This window comes from Sinohyriopsis cumingii, chromosome 1 (assembly GCF_028554795.1).
Source record: "Sinohyriopsis cumingii isolate HCF-2022 chromosome 1, ASM2855479v2, whole genome shotgun sequence".
Lineage (NCBI taxonomy): Eukaryota > Metazoa > Mollusca > Bivalvia > Unionida > Unionidae > Sinohyriopsis > Sinohyriopsis cumingii.
In genome coordinates, this window is record NC_142961.1 from 78,276,728 (window position 1) to 78,296,599 (window position 19,872).

A 19,872-nucleotide genomic window follows, 5' to 3' on the forward strand; every position below is an offset into this window, starting at 1 on the left:
GATGCATCAAACGCTCACCAGTCCCGGACATGCTTATTGATTATCTAGTCTCTTAGTCACCAAGAAACTACGTCTAATATTAAGCAAATTGTCTTTTGATATTTACGGGCGCTGAAACACCCGTCGACGAGGTCCTGATGTGGATCTCACCAGGTTTGCCTGGTTTGACTGCGTTTACCAGCCTGGTTGCTGTGGATGTCGACCCGGGCGAGCTTGCGATTTTTTGGAAGATTAAACAAGAAAAAAAGTCGACTAATGTGGACATTCAAGATGTTGCTTTGAAGCTGATATGTGCCCTAGCGCAAATTATTGCTAAAATTAACGAAATTGGGGGATCCAGAAACTCGAAGACGAATGCATTTATCAAGAATTGCTTTGATGCAGCTGCGGCTGCAGTGAAACATATATGATGCAAAAGTCAGTGATATCAGGGTCGTGCTTGGCAAAACCAAATTGTCCAAACTTGTAACGGTGAGTGAGTTACCAAAACTAGTAGCTAGCATGTTTGGTTTAACAGATGTAAATATAAACGGTTTTACCTTAGTGGTCTCCTCAGTCTTGCTACTGATAGATCCGAATATTATTTCTGTGTAGCATACACGTATATTATCACATAGGGGTCTATTGGCATTCAGTCAGTAGCACAAAGAAAATCATTGGGACAAAATCCCAATTCCACTGAAGCTAAAATATTAAAATCTATCAATTCTTTATTTAGGTCAGATCCCATGACAAGTCACTTAAACCTTTTTCGGTTGTAGACTCATTTGAGATCAATAAGGATGAAGCAATACATATATCTTTTTAGATTGCGTGATTGAAGTGGTATTAACAGTATTGCGTCTGTGTTTAAGACTTGATATTAGGTATAAGTGGATTCTGATCGTGGTGATGAGGTTGCGGAATTTAATGCCGGGGTTTGGATCGGCTAACCATTGATGCTAAAATTGATAGTGATTTTGTTCCTATTGTCGATACATATCTGCGTGAAAACAGTGTTAACCAACCCTGGAATACATTGAAATATAATTTTAAGAGTCAAATAGAAGTCAATAATATGGACCATCTGAAATACCAATACCTACTTACATACATACGTATATGCATGTACTGATATGACAGTACACGGATCGTGTTAGTACGTGGATTGTGTCAGAGAGAAATAGCGTGTAGGCAGAAGTTTTTAATTTGCCAGATTGATTATCGTCTGTTTCATGATCAGTTTTTTTATAGCCACAAACATCAATTTCACATCAAAAAATGTGCTTTTTTCTATATGAACTTTTAAACTAAAACTATGTTTTTTCCTGTTTTAGCTATTCTTTACTTTTTGGAAATGACATTTGCTACAAGTAGAGGAATGCATATGCAATAAATTCAACTTTTGATCACTTACCCTACTGGCACTTGCACAAAATCACGTGCCTGATAAAAAGATGTTATAATTAGCTGTTGGGAGAAACAATATGAATATTTTACAAAGATAAAATGTTACAAATATTGATAAATCTAAAACTTCTTGCCTAGCTATATATGCTCACAGCAATTACTGCGGTATATTTGAAGGTTTGATAAAAAAAGGTAGATCTTGAAAAGACTCGAACATTAAAATACTTAACAAATTTCTTCTTTGTCACACGTTCTGATTTCTTTGTATAGATTTGTGTTTTATTTGAATGCTAAGATCTCTTTGTTATTTTAATCAGACGTTGGCAGTGGGTGGATGGAAAATTGCATGGTTCAAGTGAATCAAGATACGGGACATCTAATTTTGGTGGGAGGCATTTCGTAAAAGAGGAAATTAATTAATTTGTGAGCTTCAAGATTGGGATCGTAATTCTTTCTCCAATAATTTAGACTTTTCATATAACCCATCGCCTACTGATGCTTTCAGATGAATTTGACGGGAAAGAACGTATTTGGTTTGAAAACGTGGAACTATACCGTGAATACAGGCTTTCAAATAGGTAAGCAACCAATATTTGATAACATCATTTGGAATATGCTAATTCCGCTAGTAAACTTGGGCGTTAAACATTTATGGATGGTGCTCATGTTTATATTTATGTTTTCTAAAAATTTGTATTGCTAATTCTATGTTTGAAATTCAGTCTTTTAATAATATTATAATATATAATATATCACTTTTAATATTCTGTGATTTTATTTTTTCTGCTTGCATTCCGACTGCAAACATGATCGAAAGTCGGATTGTCCCTAAGATGGATGGTTATGCGGTCGGTTTATCTAAAAAAAAAAATTGCTTCTCTTTGGACAATGCACACTTCTCCTCGGTAATACCTGCATATCTTATTTGAAAAAAAGCCTAATGGTCTTACAGTGTGTGTGTGTGTGTGTGTGTGTGTGTGTGTGTGTGTGTGCAATATAATGATGTTCAGTCGGTTGTATTAAGCATTGACGATGTATGCGTTGTATGAGACTGCATAAAAAATCTACCAATATTCAATTTCCGAATTACTTCCTTTTGGCAATGTCCCAACGATATCTGAGCATTTCGTGGGTAATAACTACACGTCTACACTGTCCCATTCTGCATTGCGTTGAAGGAAGCACACTTTCTTATCGGTTTTATCAAACATAATTTAGTTTAATGGATGTTACCATATATTTGTATATTTTCATTGTAAAATGTCCAATTTGATTTTTTTAAAATACAAAAGATATTACGCCAAATTGCATTTCTTAACAGTGGCCCGAGTACTTTATAACATCAAAAAGTGTTTGGGGATGGAGAGCACAAGGAAGCGTTCTGCTCATCGAGAAAAACATAGATAAAAATATCTTTATAAACTGTAGTGACTATACATAATTCAGTTTTAATGCAATTCCCTTATCTTTACATGACTATTGGCCATTTACGGAGACCGCGTAATGCGTATGTTTTCAGTTGCTCGCTGCTTGTTAGGTTCAATACAAAGATTGCTAAATATTATTCTTATTCTGTTAATCAGGAATTCATATACATGTCGCTTGGATAAAACAAAATTTATTTCCAACCGAAAATATAATTCTCAAATCTAGCCGACAACTTAACTTGTCATGTACTGTGTAAGTTACTGCTTTCTAACCATGACTAACAGAAGAGTCAAGTGGAGGTTGCACTTATCAGTATTTCGAAATCATTTTATTCTGTAGCACCAGTTACTTCATGCACTCAGGTGAGGATTAGCACAGACGCATGGTCAAATATTCTAATGCTTAAACTCAGACTCAAATCATTGACCAGGTATTAGCCAATCAGACATCAAACTTTTTAGCGGAACCCGAACCTTAATAGTTTTATTATCTCAAAGTAGTTTGGTTGGCAACCTGAGTTGATAAAATCGAGTTTATAGTGAAAATTAAGTAAAACATTAATCAAAGATGGTGAAGTTATATAGTTACATATTTATGACAAACAAAACTGTATAGGTTTTTATTATCACTTAACCACGCTGCCTGAGTGAGATGAGCTTACAAATAAATTTTGATGACATACTTATTTATTCTTAGCCAGCGAATCAATATACTACTAAACATTAAGTGTGATGCACCGACATCATTAGTGTCTATGTCGATAATTATAGGTTACTGCATTTGTATGGGAAAATATGAACGAGTTTTTTTTTTATTTTTATGGAATACTGCACGACCTTGGGAGTGCAGTATATCCATCCGACAACACGAGTTCATATTTTCCCATACAAATGCAGTAACCTTTTTATTATATGCTCATTTTCTTACTCTAGCTAAGGCTTAATTATATAAATAAATTACACTACAAGAAACAACATAAATGAATGTATGACTTATTCCAAACTAAATACACAAGCGCATAGTCATCAATACACAACAACATTATTAATGCGCACATAACTCCGCCCAGATAAATTTGAACTTGTCGCGCGCTAGACATAAGTTTCGAAAGTAAATGACATTTTTGTCTACTTAAAATTGAAATTTGGAGTCATATTGTATATGAATGCACATTGCAACAAGTTTTCCATTTGATCTGGAATGAATAGATTTTGGTATTTTTGTCGATTCTACGAAATTTCGTGATTATGGACTGGATTCATCTGTACAAATTGTACATGAAATACGTCGGATTGAAGCAGCGCGAGAGAAGCGTGTTTACATTTGCAAGTGTTTTTTCTGTCATTGACTATTTGCAATCATAATGTGGGAAAAATATGAAGTGTTTCGATTGCAACTATCAAAAAGACGCTATTGAATTAAATGTTTATTTTATTTTGAGTGCAGTAAGGAGGATGTAATTGCACTTGGAATATAGTCGAAAATACAGTACAATTTCGAAATGTGTAATCAAGCTTGAGAACTCATGACATGGCTCATGTAATTCGGATTTGCAGAACCTAGAAAGTACATTTTCAGGAAAATCAGAATGTAAAACTTTAAGTATATTTTTTGCCATTGTTATTACTAGCTAAACGAGACAGCTTACGCCTTTATATCTTGCATGTTATTTGTAGGTACCAAGCACTTTTATGAAATCTGGCGTCTATCGCCAAAATCCGAAACATTGTATCAAAATTGTTAACGCGGAATGTAACAAAGCAGCTTGTATGTGGCAGTCCACAAAACATCTGCTTCAGTTCATTCAGAAACAAATTTAATCAATCAAAACGTAAAGCGTCTGCTACAGGAGATTACATGATTTGTTTACAAGGTAGTTCCTACTGGGCACACTTGTCCTGAACGTGAGTGAAATATGAAGGTGTGCTATATCGTAAAATACTGAACGATTCTGACAATGTAAAGTTAACTGAGAAAAAAAATGAGCATAGAATAATTCAGATTCATGCACAGAACAAAACGGCGTGGACCAAGACCTGCTGATGTATTATATGACGTTAGGCATACAAGTAAGACGTAGACCCTGATATGTATAGAGAGGGAGGGGACATCTTACTGCTAAAACAATCATTGTTGTGTGGCACTGTTCTGACAGCGTCGACAGTGGTATTATTTGCAAGGATGTCACTTACAGTTGGCCGCCCACATTGGTACTGTTGTACAGCTTAGAATCTACTTACTTTATTTGTCCAATACTTGCTGTAACAGCTTTTTTCTTATCAGGGAAAGTCCAGACGAAGTCATTTGGTAGCATTTTTCTTTCAAACTCTGTTTACCTCCATTTCAGTTGTTTGAAGATTAGTAGAGGAATGTAGAGGGCGGTTAAACCAGATGTACCTTTTCTTTAACGAAATCAATATGTCTGATGATATTCACCCAAATAAACATATTCTTTTTGGTAAAGAAACGTGAGCGTTAGTTCAAACAAATTCGGCATTCCTTGGCTATCATCGCACTTCAAAAAGCTGAAAGTGCTGTCAACAGTAGTAACACTACACAGGAGCAAAATGGGTAATTGATAGATTTCTTAGACATAAAAGGCGCGTGATTCATGAAACTATGTGCTGAATCCTTATTTTTTTGCGCTATTGTGTTTGCACATATTCAAAATTATGCGCTAAAGTTTCAATTTTACTGGACTTTCATAATCGCGCGTCCTAGATGCAACTCATTCATCCCAGTTCCAGGGGTAACGTTGACTTTTAGTGACTTGAAGTTACGAGGACCAGATTAGGTTTACTTTGATTTGGTTGTTTAGTGTTTCTACACATTTGCAAATAAACGTTAGATCGTGCAAAGGCAAGTAAGTGCTTCACCCGGAGACACAATGGTTGGACGCAGTATTCGAATCCGTACGCAGGTCAGCCTGTCTAAACTCGTACTCAGCTTCAACTTATGAGCCACGAGTCGACTTAGAGTTAAGTCTTCTGCATGAGGTTCAGTCTTTGAAGAGAAAACTGCTCAATACCGAACTTTTAATCTCTAACTATCCAAAATAAAATTGTGTTTCTGTCTAGCGTATTATTTAATTGTACTTTTAAAACTGAATTAGTCAGCATCCGTATAAATCCAGATTGTGTGCAATCAACCATCTTTCAGAAATACACGAAATTTTAATTTTGCCCTGTCCATGTTCAGACAAACGATTTCCCATTAATTATACTCACATAGTTTGAAGTACCTTAATTAGTCTTTCTATAGACAAAATATGAAGAAAATATGACCGGTTATCATTTTTAATTTTATCTAAAATATTTTTGCGATTTTAAAATGGCCATTCACTCCGTGCGCATAGCTTCACATTCGAATACTGAAGTAATCATATTGAGGCTAGATACCCATTGCATCTGGCATTTATCCAAATGTCAAACAAAACTGATTCCTGTCAACATATGTATTCCTGGAGTCCACTTTGAATAACACATGCTCCCTTTGTTCAAAAGTTGGAGTTGACTTTTCATTTGTAAATTTACCCCTTTGCAATATACGAAACTGTGGAGTGGAACCCCATGAGTTAGCATGCTGGACCAATAATTATTAGGTCGTGGGTTTGAATACTGCCCAGACAAGCCTATGTCGGCTGCCGTGGCGTGTCTATGGGCAATATACTTTACTCAGAATGCCTCGGCACAAAAATGTCTTTCATGTGCCGATGTGCCTTAAACACAAATTTACTAATCAATCATATCATTTGATGTCGCAAAATGAATTTGTGTTAAATTATCGTTTCGCAATTTTCCTAAATTGCTTCCTTTGTTTATTTACATACTATGTATGATGCATGACACCGCTTATTAACAAATAGATTCTGTATGTAATCACATGTACTTGAGAGTGCAGCACCATTCACTCCAAAACAAACATACCACCCTCCGTTTTGTTTTGTTTTTTGTTTTTTTGTTTTTTTTACAGTCAAACTGAATCCGGTGGAAATCCAGTACGCAAAGGCATCAAAAAATAACGAGCTAAACATTTCCTGGAAAGCAAGTAACCGTTACTTCGACAACAATACATGCCTGGTTTCCTGGAATTCACAATGGGTTACATTCTGGGTTTGTACTAGAATACATGCTCATTGCATATCTTTATTTTACATAATACCAAACTCTTTAAACGGGTAGAAGACTTATTATTCATATCTGAAAGACTGTCCTACCAACTCACTCAATATGCCCAGGAAAGAGATGAAGATGCTTCTGGTCTTTTTGGTGGAGAAAGGAAGAATAATCAGAGGAAAACAAAAGTAGCAAATGGATGGCCAGCGACATTTCGTATGCCTGTAGATTCTAAGGTTCAATATTATATCGTTTCTGACTGAGCCCATCATTGACTGCAATCGTCGACGTGATTATTATAACTAAAAGCGACTCTCGCGGTAAACTCTTGAGCATAGTGCGTTGAAGATACGTGTATATATCACTTCACAGCACTAACAGCTTATCACAGCAAGTGATATATGTGTGTGTGTGTGTGTGTGTGTGTGTGTGTGCGAAGATAGGGTAAATACCCGTGTGTATATATGTGCTAACAGCTTATGACAGCAAGTGATGTGTGTGTGTGTGTGTGTGTTTGTGTGTGTGTGTGTGTGTGTGCGAAGATAGGGTAAATACTTATGTGTATATATGTATAGGTTACTGCATTTACGTGGGAAAATATGAACGGATTTTTCGGATGTATATTTAAAGCTAGTTTCCTCTGACCTTTGCCGCCCCAGTTTTGATAAATGTCCAAATATCAAAAATGGGGTGGTAAGGATCAGAGGAAACTTGGACTAATAGATATACTGCACGACCTTGGGAGTGAAGTATATCCATCCGATAAAACGAGTTCATATTTTGCAATGCAAATACAGTAACCTTTATTTTATATGCTCATTTTCTTATTCTACCTAAGGCTTAATTATATAAACAAATATACACTACAAGAAGCAAAATAACTGAATTTATGCTGTATTCCAAACTAAATACACAAGTGTAGATTCATCAGCACACAACAACAACATTATCAATGCGCACATAACTCAGCCCAGATACATTTGAACTTAGTCGCGCGTTCGACATCACTTTAAAAAGAAATTGTCGTTTGGGTCTACTTAAAACTGAAATTTAGAGTCATATCATGAATAAATGCGCATAGCAGCTTTTGGTCTGGAATGAACAGATTTTGGTATTTGTGTCGATTCTACAAAATTTCGTGATTATGGACTGGCTTTATCTATGTCAATTTTACATGGCGTAAGATCTGATTTGTGCAGTGAGGGAGCAGCGTCTTGACTCATTTGCATGTGTGTCTCTCTTCTATCATTGAATGTTTTGAATCATAATGTGGAAAAAATATCATGTCTTTTAATTGTAATTATCAACAAGACGCTATGGAATATAAGTAAGGAAGATGCTAGTGCACTTATGTATGAATGTCGTCGAAATTGCAGTACAATTTCTAAATGTGTAATCAAGGTTTAGAACCCATGATATACCTCATGTAATTCGGATTTGCAGAACTAAGAAAGTATATTTTGATGAAATTCAGGATGTAAGACTGTAAGTATATTTTTTATCATTCTTATTACCAGCTAAAGAAGACATGTTTATGCCTTGTCACTTGCATGCTATTTGTAGGGACCCCAGCAATTTTATAACCTATCTGGCGTCTATCGCTTGCCTAAGTCCGAGACATTGTATCAAAAAGTTAACGCGGAATTTTGCTAAACAGTTGGTATGTGGCAGTCCACAAAACAGCTGTTTTAGTTCATTCAGAAAGAAATTTAATCAACCAAAATGTAAAGTGTCAACTACATGAGTGTACATAATTTGTTTACAAAGTAGTTCCTAATCCACTATGCTACTATTGGATACACATGTTGTGCAATATGAAGGTGTTAAATATCGTAAAATATTGCACGATTCTGACAATGTAAAGTTAACGGAGACAAAAAGGAACATATATATATATATATATATATATATATATATATATATATATATATATATATATATATATATATATATAAGGATTTAGCAATATATATATAATTTTCCTAACTGATCTACCGCCACGAATAAATGATACATTTAATTGCACGATGTATAATGAGTTTTCGTTTGTGATTTATCTTTCAATTTTCAATTTCGACTAATATTTTAGGTCATAAAATTGCTGGGGTCCTTACAAATAGCATGCAAGTGACAATGCCTAATTTTGTATTTTATTTTAGATAATGTCGTTGTATTATGCAGCTTACAAAGACCACGCATATATAAATAAATAAAATATATGAATATAACACATTAATTAATATCACATGAATCACGGTATTTTATTCATTTATGCAGGAGTCAAAGCTGCTGAATTTTACAAGCGATATTGAAAAGATGTCCACCACAATTAGCAATTTGAGGAGCAATACCTGCTACACAGTCAACATATCCTGTCGATTCTTCAGCAGCAACCACTGGAGCAAAGCGACTGTTGTAAGGAAGAAAACTCGTCCGACAGGTAAAAATTGAGTACCGTATGTACAGACTTATAAGTCAAGATAAATTGCAAACAACAATGATCCTGATCTGCTGTATCATAGTGCGCCAGCAGATCATGGTCTAAAGTGTTTGTTCTGATTATTCCTGACAAACTGCACAGTCTCAGATATGCCGGCGCGTTATGGGACTGAATTAATAAGCGAGTATATATGGTAATCAAATAGAATCTAACCTCGATTTCACCAAGCAAAATCTGGACTTAAAATTAAGACATTAAGTCAGTGGTCCAACTGGCTGAAGTTAAAGCCTGAATGACCAGTCAAATTAACAACTTATTAATGGTTGGGCCAAATCTCTGGAACAAAACATTCTAATGATAATCAATACAAAGCAATTATATCCGATGCTTGGCGATGCAGGACTCAGGTCAATGCCTTTAACACCAAGTCCAGGAACAAAGGAAGTCACAAGATTTCTCGGGAGAACTATATGGACAGCTTGTAAATCTCTTTATAAAATTTAATGCAAAGACTTTAAAACCAGTTGCCAACTTAATATCTTTTCGCCCATTCTTACGTTAATGGGACCGCTTTGATGGCCTAGTGGTTAAAACGTTCACCTCGTATGCTGGAGGTCTTGGGTTTTAACCCCGGCCGAGTCGTACTAAAGACTTATAAAATATGGTATTAATAGCTGCCTCGCTAGGCGCTCAGCATTAAGACATTAGTGTTAGGACTGGTCGGCCTCGTGTCAGGATAATGTGACTGAGTGGAACATCATACTACATGTCTGCGGCATGATGCCCCAGTGCTAGACATCACTGAAAAAAACTGCCACACTGCAGACATGGACACACACATACACACACACACACACACACTTAGTTAATTATTGTCAGCATGAAATAATTCGAATTCATTATTCAGTCGCTGTAACATAAGTAGTCACTTTAATGTAACTTTAATAGATCATCCATTTTGCTGTTAAATTTTGACAAATCTTATAATTCTAACATTTGCACCACAGAATTGTGAGCAATGCGTATTCTATTGCCGGTTGAAATTTTACAGCACCCGACAGAGCGCCAGACATTACTAATGGATCCTTCACAGAAGTGGCTAAATGTACGGAGAATATAACAAGCTGCCTGTACGTCTACTGGAAAGTAAGCACTTATGAACTGAAATGAAATCACTAACAAATGCTGACTTTGAGGAGTTCGACCCACTTGCAGTCTTAAACAGACACACACACACACACACGCACACACACAGACACACACACACACACCAGAAAGTAAGCACTTATGAACTGAAATAAAATATCTAAGAAATGCTGACTTTGAGGAGTTGACCCACTTGCAGTCTTAAACACACGCACACACACACACACACACACACACACACACACACAGAAAGCAGACTTTATTTCAGTGTTGGTGGAAGGAACAGGTTTTATATGGCTTACTGATACGTCGAAGCTGCCAGGCTGAGACGTATTCCAATGTAATTTAAAACTCGTTCTTTCCGAGCACGAACGCAGCTTTTATTAATACACCTATTTAATGTTGTTAGATTATTTTAGCTATGCAATGTGCATAAAAGTCAAAAGAAATGTTTGTTACAAGAGTTCGTGCCAACATGTCGAAGAATAATGCCGCGCGGACGTCACTGAACTCGCCTATATAATCCAAGTAATAATCTGTTATACGGAAATATGGATTAAACATAGTATCAATAGCCAGAGAAGCCACTGTAGACAAAATGGATACGTAATAAAACTATGGCTGCTTATATTCTATGCCATACTCTTTTATTTAAAAAATGCCTTTTTCAGGTTAATAAATCCGATAGCCGACAGCTATTCGTATAGAGTAAACAAACTGTACTAATAAATTCTTGGTAGCTAATTGAGGCACAACTGTACCACGTGTTTGTCTATTTTCGTGCACGTTGTCTCTGTATTGTCTGAAATACGCTGGGTCTTTTTAGACTCAGATAAACGACCATGAGTTACTTAAGCAAGTAAAATCCAAAGATGTTCTAGATGACCTTTGTCGTCACCTTGACAGTTCAAAAGCTGTAAAATAGTGTCAAGTAGAGACGATGGATGATTATGATTCATTTTGAAGGCGTGGGACATCTCCGTTAGTTTATGCGTCATGCTTTGTCACTTTATTGAGGGATGTACCTTGTGACTGGGCATTTGATTAAACCACAGAAAGTTCCACACTATAGATTGCAATACAATAATGCCTGCATACATGACAACACCAGGAAGCAATGGACGCAAGACGACTGCGCTATTACTAGTCTATCGCCAGTGTTACTTCTCTATGGTCTTAAACTATGAAACAGAAAAGAGTGAAAACCAACAAGTTTTGTAAAATTCAACAAATAATCAATTTCATTGAATACAAAGTGAAAATTAAAAAAGAACTTACGTTATTGTGAATTAAATCCAAAATAGTACTAAATGTTCTATCACAAGTCAAAATTTAAGAAGTCCCAACTGAATTCCAGTGGTATTCCAATGAAATTCCAACACTGAATGATGCCTGTAATCTCTAATGTTTAAATGGCCTGGGGTGTGGCGATGTGCTCAGAGTCTTTTATTGTAAAACAATAATATGATCAAAAATGTTCTTGTCTGAATTAACTATAATTCCAAATTAATGTTCCAGTCCAAGGATATTTTAGACAACGTTGTAATTCCATTGAATAATAATTTTAATAAATAAATCCACCCAAGTGAAAAAATAAACAACAAAAAGACGTATTCTGCATCAAAATGTTAAGGCAAGAATGAGTAATTAATCAAGCAAACAACATTATATAAGAATAACTAAGACCAGCCTCCTCCATAAAACATTAAACGTTGTTAAGGAATTTAGAAGTGCAAACCATGTCCTAGACTCAGAATAAAATAAACATGTTTACCTCATGTGGAATATTTAATCCACACTAATACAGAAATTAGCTATGTATTATGTTGTTTATAGAAATAATGTCACTGGTCAGGTACAACATGAATTTTGTTTTGGACAAGATCAGTTACAAAACATTTACAATTACATCTGCTTTAAGCAACACATCTGGAATAAAAAACCAAAATGTTTAAGAGAAATGGCTTCAAATAATGATATAATGTTTGGCCAATGGGTGGGGATTTGGCCCAAAAATACTATAGGATATGAATGTCAACCGTCAAAAGAAATTACCTCTTTGGGCAGCTTATAAGATTACAGATAATCCAAATGATAAGATCCAACTTGTCTCCTCTGACTAGAGATAACAGAACACTGATGGTCATCATCGCATACTGTGCCAAGTTAAGGACTAGTGAAACATAAGTAGAAGAGACAAATACTTGTTATGAGTGATTACTGGCACAAAATATAATTATTTTTAGTTTTTACTTAGAACATTTGATTACAATCGGGCCTTGTAATTATATCCGAAACATAATATTTGCACTGAAACATCTGCTAGATTTACCTTCTATTAGCTCTCTTATTATCGTAATGTCATTGATAATTTGTTCACAACATCGAGGTGAGAAAATGTAATATAAGAAGTATACCTGAAGTATGACTTAACTTTTCTTGATATTTTCAGCCGCTTCCAATTTGGGAATGGAATGCCCCGAACTTGATGTATAATATCAAGTTGCTTGACAGAAATTATAATGTCACAGAAACAAATGTTTCTGGTAACCAGTCTTTGGCTAAATTTGCGCTAAAGGATGATATCAGAAAACCCTACACGATTTCAATTTCATCATATAACGATAACGGTTTCTCCAGAAACATGAATACAATCGAGGTACATGAAGGTAATATTGTTTCCTTTGCTTCATAGATTTTCTGTTCAAAATTTTAAGCAGGAATAGTTGCGGAGATTCGATGGATCCAGTTTAAGTTTCATTTCTAGAAAGGTAACATAATTATTTTGGTGATTTGTATAGAAAATATTCCCTAAGATTGAGTCATGTTTATTAACTTAATTTTCTAAATAGTATTTGTTTTAATCTGTGACTGGAAACATTGATAAATTCGATGAAAAAGACGAAAAAAGTATTCATCACTGAAAGAAAAATGATTAAATGCCACATGTATACTTTTTTGTTATCAAGATACGTGTACATATTTAACTTCATAAACACATGTTTTCGCTATGAATATGTACTATTGTTATGAACTCCTTTTAAAAAGTCAATAACTCACCCATTCACCCTATCGAAACACGGACAGGCCGCACTTTTCATTCGTTGTGATGTGTATCATTCCAGACATTGTCCCTCCAGACAAAGTTATCGTCGAGCAAAATCAAGGAAGTAAATATTTGGTAACGTGGATTGCCAGATCTTCTCAGAATCAATCCATATCTAGGGTTACATATTTTTGGGCTCAGTGTTGCCACATGTATCAACAAATCTGCCCACCTGCCGATATGGTATGTAATAGATATGTACGTTATAACGAGAAGGAAACAAAACATGATCAGTTAAAAAAAAATATATTAATGCAAAGTAGACATCTCTAAAATAGGAATCTAATTTGATTTAAAATGTAAAAGAATTCTGCATGCTGCAAGTAATCTTGATGAAAATTTCTTAGTAATTGGTTTAACAAAAACGAACAGAAAGACGCTAAAATACTATTTTTTTAAAAGAAACAAAAATCAGAACAGCATCCAGGATAAGTAATAAATAATATTTAAAATCTGATTGCATGTTTCATATAGTATATTTCATAATGAAATATGATTTGACCGCAGCCGGATTCTACGTTTTCCCAACACATAGCGCCAAGACTGATAAGGATTTGCTACATTTATGAACTCAGCCATCTTGAATGTGCAAATTAAATATATTTATTTTGTTAACAACAGACTGATATTCATTGGGAAGAAGTAGACACCCATATTGACAGCAAGTGCAGAGATGTTGCTACCCAGACTGACAGCAAGTGGATAAATCTGACAGAAAATAATAATTGGCAGTTTGGAGTTTCCATAGAAACTTGGAATAGTGTAAAGACTGCTATATCATGGTCAGACTGCGTGTTTCCTTATGATAGTCAATGTAAGTTAGATTTAGCATAATATGTTTGTAGCTATTAGTGAAAGTCCTCAAAGCAGAGACCATGCCTAGATAGACCTCGTTCTTGAAACTTCTTTAATGGGTAACGTGAAACAAGCAAACCTTGAATGCAGCCGATTTCTCGTTGCATCATTTGAAAGCTATGTGAAATTGCATGACATCCTGGAGATTGTTGCGCAGATCCGTTTGCGGTTTTTAAGCCATTGCAAATGAAATGAATTGCCTTGCACGGAATATATGTTGATTTATGTTAATAATTATGCATTTTTCACATGATTTTTTTTTTTAAATTTACAGGAACTAGACTAGTTATTAGAGTTATTTTACACCATTGCATTGCTGAAGAGAAATTCTAGTGATCAGTCTATTCGATTTCTGTCCTGACTTCATCATTAAACAAATATTCGAATTTACAATTGAAGCACCTCCCAAATATACAAGATGAGAAATCTAATACGAAATATTAGTGATTTACAGCATATATACCACTGTGTGAACAAAATTGTTTGACATGTTTTCAATACAATAATCAGTTTAACCTTTGTTGTAGATGATGCCATACTGCCAAAGCACTATATTCCACTATATTGTAGAACCACTGACATTGTATTTTTAACAATACTGTTGAAGTATTGACCCTGTAGATGACACCATACTGTCGAAGCATAATGCTTCTTCTTAGAGACATGCAGCGTAGTTTTGCATTTTAGTAAATTTGACAGATTAGAACCAAGAATGAACGTTAATCTAAGACCTCTTTTTCAACGCCCTTTCAAAACTGATGTTCGACTGCACATGAAATTTGAGTTACTCAACGATCATGTGGAGCAAACTAAAATTAATAAATAAGTTACCTTTATTTTCTTATTATTCTATTCTCAACTTTTTTAGATATCAAAATACACTGCAAATTTTAAAGTACGCATATTATATTATCTATTCATTGGCTAATTAATATATTATTCGTTTCCCCGACAAACCATTCGCTAGTCACTCCATAGCCTATACACTATGCCAGTAGAATATCCCATCTCGCGAATCATACTTTATCAAATAGGCAAACCAACCAAACAACCGAAACCTCAGACTTCAATTTTCTATCTTGACCTGTGTTGCAAGTGTTCCATGACACTGATTAGACATCAAGGCAAGCAACTGTGCAGGAAATCGATTAAATGAGTTCATAATTCTCGTCAAAAACAGTAAGCAAATAAGAATGACGTCAGTCTAAATTTAAGACAACGACCCTAACACAGAACGGGTTGGAGATGGGGGACCCTCGTTGAAAAAGTGAGCTGTTGTTCAGTGCAAATTAAGTTGACACTGCAACGTAATGTTCTACTTGTCCTCTTCACTTCATTTTTATATTGGAATTGTCATTTTCACATCACCTGTACACGTCTACCACATACACAGAAAGTGTTGTCTTATATCATGTCTTTTTCAGATGATGATGTCCCAAAAATAAATGTCCAACCAAGCACTCTAAACGAAACTGTTGTTGAGATATTTTTATTAGTCAGTTTCTGCAATTCAAAGATGAGGCCCTTTGTATATCAAGTTTTCTTCAGCAAAAATATGTCATCAGAGAATGACACCGACACAAAAAGTAAGTTTGCGTTCCCAACATGCATTCTGAAAAATCACAAAGAAATACAATATTCATGTCTTTAACTTTTATTTATAATATTTGCGACATATTCTTTTGCCTAAAATCACGTAAAGAAACGTTTTTTTTTGTATCTTTGTTCTTTGTATCATAATATATACCCAGTGAATCGTACAAGTCTTGCCAGTGTATATATATATATATATATATATATATATATATATATATATATATATATATATATATATATATATATGTGTGTGTGTGTGTGTGTGTGTGTCTTTGTGTGTGTGGTTATTGATCGGTGTATTTGCATTCATTAATAACCAATTCTCGAGAATTTCTAGGTTGCTACAGAACATGATGGTGCCAAGACGATGTCTAGGTAAAAACGTCAAAGCAAAATGTCTTAAATTCAATTTTAAGAAGAATATGTAGCCCTGAAATCCAGACGACGACGTGTCATCTTTTGGTAGATCATATCATAAAAAATAAGTAATGCAAAAGTATTCATTCTGTCTGAATCTCCTCTTTCTTCAGCTGAAGTCAGAAATTTTACTGCCACGCCTTGGTTGCAGAGTTTCCTTCTCGATGGTCTTGAAGCAAGCACAGAATACTCAATTTCCCTCGCAATAATAGGAAGGTTCTTCAGAAGTGAAAAGAGCACCGTATACAATGTAAAGACAGGTATATTGCAGAGGGATTTCATCTGCCAACAACATGTAGATCTCAATGTTCTAAAAACAGATTGTTAAAACAAATATCTATTTTGATAGGTATTGCAAAGTGGGAATTTTGTGTTTATTCCACGTGTTCAATAATCTCTTCTTTGGTGCAAATGTTAGATGCTTTACCATGTCTTGTGATTTTGTAAACTTTGTGGGAATCTGAAGAAAAACGTGATATGTATTGTTGATTACTAAACACACAAATAAAATATGTGTCAACAGAAACAGTATATGAAAATAAGTGCCTCAAAATGTATTTTCAATGAAACGAGAGATTTAGAAGATATATTACAAACTTCGTAAACCATGCTAACGACTTGAGTTTTATTGAAGAAAAGAATTCCAAATTTAGATTTATTAAGAGATTGTCAATTAAAACGTTTATGACCAAACGATATTATAAATACTGATACATGGGTGCAAATTATTGGCATTTAAAAATCATGTCATGATACAGATTTCGCATCGATTTAGTTGCATCTTTTATTAAATTTAAAAAAGGCATATTCCCTTTATATGCTGTATGTAGAACTTGGATGCATGTCATTTCTTATACAAATCGTGGACAAAGTAATTATATTATTGGTAATAATGTGTGCTGTGTTGCATCATGCACATTAAACATTATCTATAGTAGCAGGGAGACTTCTTTTGAGAACCGATCACTTATTTATTAGGCATCATACGATTTTGAACTACAAGCAAGAATTACCTAACTCCGAAATTGAAGAGGTTTACAAACTGCAAAATTACACACCTCCGAAAATGAAGATTTTACAACGGATATTGTGCAATAAGCATCGGCAATTTTACGCTTCGCAAAAACACACATTAGCACACTTTTTTGGAACGAATTGTGCTTAGTTTCAAATTACTTCCAATAGATGTATTAGATTCACTTCGGTAGGTCAAGAAAATTACCAATTAATCGGGCCACGCGTTTGGAACTACTTTGTTGCCCGTAACATACAGACGTGACCTCAGAGTTGGCCGGCGAATGGATAATATCCAAAATTGGATATATAAATCGCCAGGTAGAAGAGTCGCTATGACGCAAAATATCCAAAATTGGATATATAAATCGCCAGGTAGAAGAGTCCTTATGACGCAAAGTGTAATAGCAAAGTCGATATCTTATTTATCAAAGTTTAACAATGTGCAGTTATTCGGTCACTTTCGGAACAACTTTCTTTTCTAATTTAGGAAATATATATGACCTTGTGTATGTTGTTCCAAATATGTATTTCTATTTTTATTACCAAACTAGACTGCAAGCTTGCCAAGTCCAACTACTCGCGTATTAATTCAGAAATCAACAAAATAAACTACTAAAATCCATACAAGCAAACCCACAATTGTTGAAAGATTTATCTTAAAGACGCTACGCTCTGAAATCTGTCAGATGCGACGCTCTGTGATGTTTTTACAGCACCCCCAACAACTCATTGTATCAATCCGCGCAAGAAATGTGTTAACGAAATTTTTTTTCCTTCAAAATCTTGGAAAACGGTTATCAAATTGACAAAATACACAATTTGATGCATTATATATTTCTTCTTATATGTCAGTGTATAAAAGCTAAATTTATAAAAGGTCACCGTCCTAAATTTATTGTAAAACTTCAGAACTTCTGTTTAACAATGTAGAAATACAGCCGTAAATTATTGGCACATAATGTAAAAAATCCCTTTTATTTGTTATAAGGAAATATTTTACTTGTTACGTGGAGACCTTTTGTAGTTTGAAGTGACCTTACCAGATTTATTCAAATTGTAGTTGAGGAATGTAGTCCTCTGAACATTCATTGAAATTGGTATGGACTGTATCTGTTCTTGCATTTACTATTTATATGCAACAATGTATTACGCAGCTTGTATCTTACTAAACTTTTCAGGCTGCATTTTTTACACCGTATTACTCTGTTTCTTATTGCTAACCTTCATCCACACGTAGACTACTATAACATTTTGTAAGCACAGATTCAACCTATGTATATGTCAACTGACTATTGGCATGAAAAATACCGCTATTTTTACTTATATGTCAATTGATTATTGGCCTGAAAGATACCGCTATTTTAATTTATATGTCAACTGACTATTGGCCTGAAAGATACCGCTATTTTAACTTATATGTCAACTGACTATTGGCCTGAAAGATACCGCTATTTTTACTTATATGTCAATTGATTATTGGCCTGAAAGGTACAGCACTGTTTTTACTTATATGTCAATTGATTATAGGCCCGAAGGATACCGCACTGTTTTTACTTATATGTCAATTGACTATTGGCATGAAAGATACCGCACTGTTTTTTCTTCAATGTCAAATGACTATTGGCCTGATAGGTACCGTACTGTTTTTACTTATATGTCAATTGACTATTGGCCTGATAGGTAACGTACTGTTTTTTCTTATATGTCAATATACTATTGGCCTGAAAGGCACCGCAGTTTTTACTTGTATGTCAATTGACTCTTGGATTAAAAGATACCGAACTGCTATACGTTTAAGCGTTGAATTGTTTATTTCGATGTGTTGGTTTGTTATTTGTCGTCTGTTATTTTTGCCGTTTTGTTCTGTTTCGGGAGTACCTTTTCTCATGTATGTGCTACATTGTCTTTGCTCCCCAAAACACATGATAACTATAAAAGAGATAAAGTGAACTAAATAAAATGAATGTTAGCAATATAGATAATATGAAGCACTGCAAAATTTGAAAGAGTAAACCACTTATAATTTTCATTTTTGACCAAATATATTTGATACTTAAATAATTTTTGCGGTAACGGCCTAAGCAACACGGGGTCCGATTAAAATCATTTTAGCTGGAGCCCTGGATTTACGCTTGGGTTCCCCTGTGAGCATGGCATTTAAAAATAAAATATTAAACAAGTTTTGTGTGATATTTAACTCAAACGTTTCTTTCATTGCTTTAAAATTACATTCTCTCTATAGATATATTTTTAAAACTTTCTAACGCGAGTGGACCCTTTTTAAGCGCGGGTCCCAATCAGTCCTGTCGGTCTGAGGCCGGCCCTGGATTTTTGTATAAAATGATCAGCATTATGCAAGCTTG

The 19,872-nt window shown here is 34.7% G+C and overlaps 1 protein-coding gene across 6 annotated transcripts in view; it reads left to right on the forward strand.

Annotated features, from left to right (window-relative positions):
- Positions 1-19,872, forward strand: part of LOC149807175 (uncharacterized) — a 44,914-nt gene that overhangs the window by 17,960 nt on the left and 7,082 nt on the right. For all 6 annotated transcript variants that reach the window (XM_089963111.1, XM_089963099.1, XM_089963121.1 and 3 more), the window contains 9 exons: positions 1,895-1,967; positions 6,790-6,929; positions 9,210-9,372; positions 10,424-10,518; positions 12,971-13,187; positions 13,644-13,807; positions 14,246-14,438; positions 15,904-16,065; positions 16,606-16,752. In XM_089963111.1, coding sequence (XP_089819237.1) covers positions 1,895-1,967; positions 6,790-6,929; positions 9,210-9,372; positions 10,424-10,518; positions 12,971-13,187; positions 13,644-13,807; positions 14,246-14,438; positions 15,904-16,065; positions 16,606-16,752 — 1,354 coding nt within the window. The remainder of the gene's footprint in view (positions 1-1,894; positions 1,968-6,789; positions 6,930-9,209; positions 9,373-10,423; positions 10,519-12,970; positions 13,188-13,643; positions 13,808-14,245; positions 14,439-15,903; positions 16,066-16,605; positions 16,753-19,872) is intronic.